Source organism: Alligator mississippiensis, chromosome 13, assembly GCF_030867095.1.
Source record: "Alligator mississippiensis isolate rAllMis1 chromosome 13, rAllMis1, whole genome shotgun sequence".
Classification (NCBI taxonomy): domain Eukaryota; kingdom Metazoa; phylum Chordata; order Crocodylia; family Alligatoridae; genus Alligator; species Alligator mississippiensis.
The window spans coordinates 55039755-55047785 of NC_081836.1; the positions used below are offsets into that span (position 1 = coordinate 55039755).

The 8031-nt window shown below is 60.0% G+C and overlaps 1 protein-coding gene across 4 annotated transcripts in view; it reads left to right on the forward strand.

Moving 5' to 3' along the window:
* Positions 1-5963, forward strand: part of LLGL1 (LLGL scribble cell polarity complex component 1) — a 40665-nt gene extending 34702 nt beyond the window's left edge. For all 4 annotated transcript variants that reach the window (XM_059716691.1, XM_059716693.1, XM_059716692.1 and 1 more), the window contains exons 16-23: positions 84-237; positions 714-997; positions 1482-1746; positions 2079-2193; positions 2339-2433; positions 2893-3016; positions 3310-3389; positions 4211-5963. In XM_059716691.1, coding sequence (XP_059572674.1) covers positions 84-237; positions 714-997; positions 1482-1746; positions 2079-2193; positions 2339-2433; positions 2893-3016; positions 3310-3388 — 1116 coding nt within the window. In that variant the 3' untranslated portion in view covers position 3389; positions 4211-5963. The remainder of the gene's footprint in view (positions 1-83; positions 238-713; positions 998-1481; positions 1747-2078; positions 2194-2338; positions 2434-2892; positions 3017-3309; positions 3390-4210) is intronic.
* The last annotated feature ends 2068 nt before the right edge of the window (positions 5964-8031 follow it).

The window sequence follows — 8031 nt, forward strand, 5'->3', positions numbered from 1 at the left end:
CTGCCTCAGGGCTCCCACAGGGCTGTGATCTGAAGCTGATCCCTGAGCCCCCTCTGATCTTGGGTTGGCATCTGGTCCTGCAGGTGCAGGAAGCTAACGCCCAGCTGGCGGAGCAGGCAGGGCCTCCCGAGGTGGAGATGACGCCCGTGCAGAGGCGGATCGAGCCCCGGTCGGCTGACGACTCGCTCTCGGGCGTGGTGCGCTGCCTCTACTTTGCCGACACTTTCCTGCGAGACGGTGAGCCCTCAGGACCGTCCGTGTGTGATTGCTGGCGGTCACTTCCCCTGGGCTGCTGGAGGAGGGAGGGCTTGCTGCAAGAGCTTGGCACAGGCAGTGGCAAGCTGGGCTGGGCCCCTTCTCTCTGCTGGTAGCGAAGGCAAGAAGCCTGGGTGTCAGAAAAGAGCCTCTGTGCCCTTGACAGTACAACACTGCACAAAAGAACGGGCTTTTCCTTCCTGACCCCCATAGTGCCCAGCCTCTCCCCTGAAGCGTGGGGGTGAAGGGACCATCTCGCTGCAGCTGAGGCAGTGTTAACAGCTGTCTGCGAACCCTCTGCTGCTCTCTAAAGCTGCGGGGCAGCCTGTGCTGCTTGCTTAAGGTCTCTCGGACAGCTGTCCTTCCCTGCTTGAGCTCCTTGGTGCTAATGACCCAGAACTTGGCATCCATGGGGCCCCAGGGAGAGGCAGGGTGTTACCAGTGCTGCTCGCCCACAGCCACGCACCACGGGCCCACCATGTGGGCAGGCACCAACTCGGGCTCCGTGTTCGCCTACGCGCTGGAGGTGCCGTCGCAGGAGAAGTTTTCGGAGCGGGCGGTGGAGGCCGTGCTGGGTAAGGAGATCCAGCTGATGCACCGTGCGCCTGTCGTGTCCATCGCGGTCCTGGACGGCCGTGGCAACCCCCTGCCCGAGCCCTACGAGGTGTCACGGGACCTGGCCAAAGCCCCCGACATGCAGGGCAGTCACTCCGTGCTCATCTCCTCCGAGGAACAGTTCAAGGTGAGGTGCTTGCTGGTGTCCCAGGTGCAAGCAGTGCCCAGCTGCTGCCTCTGCTTGCTTGGCCTCTCCCAGGCCTGCCAGGAAGCCAGAGGCAGAGGTCCCTGCGAAGGGGAGAGCCTGTCAGGTCAGGGGCTCCAAAGTTGCAGGGTGCTGCTGAGAGGTTCTGGGGTGTGCAGCCCAGTCCAGGAGGGAGCTGGCGGGGATTTGGGGATGAGTGTCTCTGCTTGGTCTCACCTTGTGTGCAGGGCTCTGGGGCAAAGTCCCAGCGCCCTGTCCCATAAGGGTGGCTGGTGGCCAGGACAGGCCTGGGGCTCCTGTGGCAGCTTGCTCTAAGCTGGCCATTTACCCCAGCCTATTGCAGCTTGGAGACCCTGGCGTGGGACTGATTTGGTTCATGGGTCTCTGGCTTTTAGCTGTGCGGCGGGGGGGAAGGGGGGATCCCTCTCTCACTTCCCCACCCCCTCACTCCCCTGCCTCTTCCCAGGTATTCACGCTGCCCAAGGTCAGCGCCAAGACCAAGTTCAAGCTGACGGCGCACGAAGGCTGCCGGGTGCGGAAGGTAGCGCTGGTGAGCTTCGCCAGCGCGGCCTGCGAGGACTATGCAGAGCACGGGCTGGTCTGCCTCACTAACCTGGGCGACATCCACATCTTCTCCGTGCCCGGCCTGCGGCCCCAGGTACACTACGACTGCATCCGCAAGGAGGACATCAGTGGCATCGCCTCCTGCGTCTTCACCAAGCACGGCCAGGGTGAGCCTGGGGACAGGGCAGGCTGGGACATGGAGCTGAGGGGTCTCCTGGGTCTGTAGGTGCTGGGCACCTCCACCCCCTGCTAGCAGGAGGCAGTGCTGGCTTCAGAATATGCTGTTCCCAGCCCTGCCCCCCTGCCGTCTGGGTCCTTGTATGCTACCCTGCTCCCTGGTGCTGTGGCCACGGGGATGTGAACTATCCTAGGCCTGCTAGAGGCTGGAAGGAAGCAGTGGGAGCCAGGTCTCCAGGGTAGAGCCATGTTGGGCAGCTCTGCCAGCGCCGTGACCCCGAGCAGGGGGTGTCTGACGCTGTCCTGGGTCCCCTCCCGACAGGCTTCTACCTGATCTCGCCCTCGGAGTTCGAGCGCTTCTCCCTGAGCGCCCGAAATATCACGGAGCCGCTCTGTTACCTGGAGCTCACCCGGCGGCACGACGGCACCTGTCTGGGGTAAGGCGGGATCTCTGGGGTAAGGCTGTGATGTGGCTACGCATTACGGTGTTGCTCAGGGATCATCCCATGGTGGTCCAGCCCTCAAGCCAGGCTCTGGGAGCCTGAATTGTGGCCCCTCTCCCCCCTCCTGCTCTGCCTTCAGGAACAGCTTCCCGGGGACGCCAAAAATGAGCCAGGCCAATGGCACGAACGTCCTTCCCGGCTCAGAGGCTGGCCACTCCCCTGCCGACAGTGACCGTAAGGAGATGCCAGGCACAGCGCGGGGGGGGGTAGGGAATGGGGGACCTGCTCTTCTGCAGCTGCCCTTGCTCTGGGTGCTGATGGCTGAATCTTGCAGTGGGAGAGATGGTGCCCCTCTAACCCTGGGGTCTGTGTGCACCCAGCTGTGCCTGGCAGTGCTACCCTTGGTCTGTGCCTCCCCCTGGCACAACCTCACGGGGCTCCCTGTGGGGTGGTGGGTTGCAGGCTTTGCCTCCTTTTGAAGGAGGGGTTGGCTTGGGTGTCCCTGCCACTCCTGCGCTCAGGGGGCTGGGAGGTGTTTCCCAGGTTGCGATGGCGGGGGTGGGTCGTATTATTGGAGCAGCCCCTAGGGCGGTGTTGGCTCCGGGCAGCACCTATCTACCTGCCAGCGCAGCCCCTCTAGAGCTAGCGCGAGAGGCCCTAGCACCCAGCAGTGCCCTTGCTCCCTGCCTGCAGGGACGTCTGAGGAGCACCAGGCCGCTTTCTCCCTGACGCCCGTCGACTCCCCCAACAGCAGCCTGGAGACTCCCGTGGACTCCACCGGAGACATCACTGTGGAGGAAGTGAAGGACTTCCTGGCGTGAGTGGGCACGGGGCATCTTGGGGCTTTCCAGCCGGGCTGTTGCAGTGACTGTCTCAGGCCTGCTCTGCCCTCCCCTGGCAGAGCCCAGCACGTGGACATGACCGGTTTCCCAGGCCAAGCCCGCATATCCTCTCTGTGGCTCTGAGCGTCTGCTTCTCCGCACCCGGGAGCCCCCAGCGGTGCACAGAGCCGAGGGGCATCCAGCTTCGCCTGCTGGTGGGGTGGGGGGATGCCCTGGAAGCGCTGCCGCAGCAGGGGTCTTGCAAACACTGTGCCCTTCTCTCTCCCAGCTCCACGGAGGAAGCCGAGAAGAGCCTGAGGATCCTAAGCGAGGAGGACGCTCGGTTGCTGGGGATCCTCATCAAGTGAGGTGCGAGGCAGCCCGGGGCTGTGGGAGGGGAGAGGGAAGCTGCGCAGTGTCAGGGCACCGGGTACGCCTCTGAGAGCCAGGAGCTGCCTGGGCTGTCGTGCAGGGCTGCTGCCCCTCTGTGGCAGGCTCCTGTCTTGCAGCTGTCCTGGCCTCCCTACACTAAGCACTCCCTGTAGCCCCAGTAGGTCTCTCCTTGGCTGGGCTACTGGAGGGGGGTTGCAGGGTGCATGGAGCAGGGCAGGCTTAATGCCACAGGCCCTGGGGAGCCTGACTAGCTTAGCTGGAGACACCTGCCTGGTGGGGAGTGTCCACAGTGCAGACCCTGGGCCTTCATCAATTCATCTCTGTCTGCCCGGAGGCCTGGGGCCCGTCCAGGTGGTCCAAGACCCCTGGCAGTTCAGCCTGTGCCCCGCGGAGGGCAGCATCATATGTGCATCTAACCACTTAGCTGCTGCTCATGGAAATGGCTGCTTTTCCATGAATCTCCTCTGTGGGTTTGCAAGGCTGGAAGTGAAAGGAGAGGAGGGAAAGTTGTTTTTTTCTATGGGGGACAAAGGGGGAATGAGCCGGGACCGCAGCTTGTAGGGCAGTGCTTGAGGGGCGGGAGGGGGCTTGCCTGGCCCAGCTACTGCTACTGCTGCTGCCTTGCTGGGGGTGGCAGGGGAGGGAGAAGGGAAGGATCTGTCCTCTGTGCCATTGCCCAGGAGTCCCTGTGCAGGCTGGTCACGTCCCCAGTCGCTCTCCTGCCCCTTAAGAAGGCAACTGTGTGCTGTTGCACCCCCGAAGCCTTGCTGACAGCTGACATGAGCGTTCTCGTGCAGGAGGGCAGCTGCCATGGCCCCTGTGGCCGCACCCTACGCGGACCTTGCAGATGTGCGACTCCCCCAGGATGCGGCGACGCTTCTCCCCAGAGCCCCTCGCGTAATGTAGACTTGCCGCCGCCTTCCTAACACCCAGACTGGACGTTGGCGCCCGTCGGCTCCCTGCCCACGCGGCTGTTGGACTTCTCCCCACCTGACGTTGCCCCAAGACCCTCCCTGCACAACACTACAGCTCGGCCAGCATGGACAGGGCAGGCGCAGGGGCCTGAGCCCCTCTGGACGCACTGGACCTGGAAGGTCTTAGACACTTGTTCGTCACTTATTTCCCTTCCACCATCCCCCCCCACCACCTGAGGAGCACAAGGAAGGAGCTGCAGGACATGGCTCTCGGCCTGCCCCCAGGAGCTCCTGGACTTCATGCCCACTGCGCACCTTCCTCACTCGGGGCTGCCCCGTGGCACCAGAGCTGTGGACGGGGATGGGGCTTTTACCCCTGCTCACCGGCTTGCCAAGGCCTACGGTTGAGGGCACGGAGGACCTTCCCTGTTGATGCCAACTCCCTGGAGATGTAGCCCAACAGCCCCCTGCTACCAGCCCATGCCAAGGGCCCTGACTTCTCTGGCTGTGGTGCCCCCTTGGCGCCCAGGGCCTTGCTCTGCATGTGGCTGCTCCAGCTGGGAGGAGTGGCCTGACTGCTGTGCCCACTTCATCCCCTGCACAAACCTACACAGCTGCCATGCAGCACCAGCACTGTGGGGCACAGGCCTGTCCCCGTCACCCTCCCTACCCCAGAGGAGCATGTCCAGACTCCCACGGAGGCAGGGGAGCGTCCTCACTCTCACGCTCAGGCAGGGGAGAAACACAGTGGCCTTCAACACACCAGGTTTTCCAAGGGCTTCCCCCACCGGGGACTCAGCGCTCTCCTTTTAGGGTGCTGCTAGGATCCTCCCCTGGCACCGACCCAGTCCCTGTGTGGGGCTGGCAGCTGCTGAGGGTGCATGGTTTGGGCTCCTCTAGGAAGGGTGCAGGGGGCCCAGTGCCCTGCTGGCTGGGAGTAGAGGGCCTGGCCAGGGTTGCTCCAGCCTCTGAGCTGGGCAAGGCTTTTGCCTGCACTGGTTCCTGCTCCCGGTGCCCTGGCTCCTTCCTTCACCCCTGCAGGGCTTCTCACTGGGTTTGCACCTTGCTCCTCTGCCTGTGCAGGCTGGGCTGGGTTTTCCCACAGTGGGGCTAATGCAGCGGCTCCCATCTCCGGAGCAGTCGGCTCCTTTTTCTCCCCTGTGCTGGGGCAGGTGGGGCCCTGAGGCCTGCAGGCAGGCCAGCTGCGGGGCTGGGGGTGGCTCGCTGTAGCCCTGCTCCCCTGCCAGGGACCTGCCCACTTTCTTGCCACAGAGCAAGGGGGCGCAGGCAGGTGCAGCAGGGTTTACTGTGCCGCGGCGCAGGGCAAAGGGGGCCAAGGCCTGGTGGGGGTGTAAGCTGGGACCATGGAGGCCTGTGGGTGCTTTTCCTTGCAGGCACAACTGGATGTGCCAAGTTGGGGCCAGAGGGCCTGAGCTGCCCCCTGCCCCTCCCCATCTGGGGCATCCGTGGGCCCTGTCCTGTGCCCGGGCAGGGGAGCCTGGGGGCAGGCTCCAGCATCCCTGGCAGCACAACCCTCTCGTGACCTTTTTGTTAAGATGAATTTAGCAGTGTTTAGTTATTAAATAGGAAAAATACTGGTTTTTAATATGGAAAATAAAGCATTTAATATCTCGTAGCACTGGGCTCCTGCTTGGGGTCAGGGGGGCAACCAGAGCCCTGGGCTCCTCTCTGCAGGGGGGTCCAGGGTGTCTGAACACATCACTGGGTTGTGGGGAGGTGGTTCTGGGGCCTGCCAGGGGTGCAGCAACCACCATCTGGGCTCTGGGTCTCGCAGGCCATGTGCATTGGAGGTATCCCAGGTCTCTTCCACATTGGAGGTGCTGGGTATCTGCAGACCTTGGGCAGCTGCTCCCCTCACCCCCAGGGCTTGGCCACGTGATGGGGTATTTGGTGCTATGGGACGCAAGGGGCAATGTCGAGAGGGCTTTCTGCACTTTGTTAGCATGTGCAGCTTATCGACTTTTTTTCTTTGAAGATCCATCCCCTCCCCTTCATGTACAGAGGGGCAGACATCATTCCCTTGGCCATGCTCCCTTCACCCCAGCCCATGCGCTTCTCTTCTTTTCCCCTTCAGCCTCCGGTTCCTCTCTTTCAGTCCATGTTAAGCATGATGTTGCTTCCTCTCTTTTTCCTCAGAGCCCTGCATAATCCAAATCTCATCAGCTTCTGCTCAGCCCTACTTTGAAATTTTGGAGAGGCAAGGATTTCTTCAGGTCACCTCTTCTACTCGTTGGGGTGGAGTTGCACAAGCTTCTGCAGGCAAGACCTTCTTCACCCACCTCTTGCATTTGAAAGCTTTTCTGACCGTCTAGTTGGATAGAGTTAGACGAGGCCACCCTAAGAAATCCTTGTCTCCTGTACAACTGGACTATCACGGCTGCATCATCATTCTGATGCTGAACTTTAGATTCATGCCATGTTGGTCCTTAAGTGAAGGAAAGTGCCAGTTCTGCGAGCAAACAGTGTTCAGAAACGCTTCTCAAACTTCCTGGGTTGGAGATGAGAAAGTCAGGCTTTTTTTAATGCAAATTCCACAAATTTCTACCACATTTCTAAGCATCTGTCTTCTCCCCTGTAGCGTGCTGGCTCGTGAAGACAACTTTTCCATTACTAAGATGCCCCTCATTTTAAACCTGTCAGTGCTGTGAGGGGTGTTGTCCTGGAAGAGAAGCAAGCTTTTGCAATTGCAATTCTTACAGTCATTAGAGCGAGCGATCAATTCCTCGTGACTCCTAGTTGACAAAGTGATCCACGTCTGTCCAAAGAGGTAAGGGTTTCTTTAAAGTGATGGCTTTTTACTGGACCAACTTCCTAGTTGTGATGGGGATAATGAGCCCTCAAATGCAAGACGTTCTCCATCAGGAGATCAATGCAGTTGGTCCAATACAAGATGTTACCCTAAAAAATCCTTGCCTCTTAATTCCAGGATTATCGTGGCTATACCATTGCTCTAAACAGTAGGTCCCTTGCAGAAGGCAAGCTTGTTCTGGAGGGAAAGCTGGGCTATTTAATGCCTCTTCACTCAGCTGACTTCATTGTCAAGACTATGTGGTGGAAGAACAGGTTGGAGAGAGGGTACTTCAGCAGCATTTCCTCCCTGAAACATTTCAACATTGACCCGAAGTCCTGGGAAGATCACACTAGGAGTAATGGTCAGTCTGGACACCCTAGTTCTGAAGTAGCTTTTCCTAATGTTGAGCCTGAAACGATCTTCAGGCGTTTGTGACCATTACTCCTAGTCTTTCCTAAGGGTGCCTGGTGAACAGTTGTTCACCGAGCCCTAGATGCACGCTTCTCATGTAGTGGTAAGCTGCTACCAAGTTCCCTCTTGCCCTTCTCTTTTTCAGGCTGAAGAGTCCCAGGTCCCTCAGCCTCTCCTCGCATGGCTTGCTGTGCAAGTCTGTGCTCACACGGGGTGACGGGACAATAAGCTTAATATGAGCCAGCAATGTGCCCTTGTTGCCAAGAAGGCTAATAGCATCCTGGGCTGTATTGGTAGTAGGAGCGTTGCTGGCAGGATGAGTGAAGTTATTTGTTCCCTCTATTCAGCACTGGAGTCCTGTGTCCAGCTGTATCCCCCACTTGTCCACATCCTTCCTCTAATGGGGGACAAGTCCAGGGGAGGGCAACAAAATGCTTTGGGGATGGAGGCATGACTTGTGAGGGAACTGGGTTTATTTAGT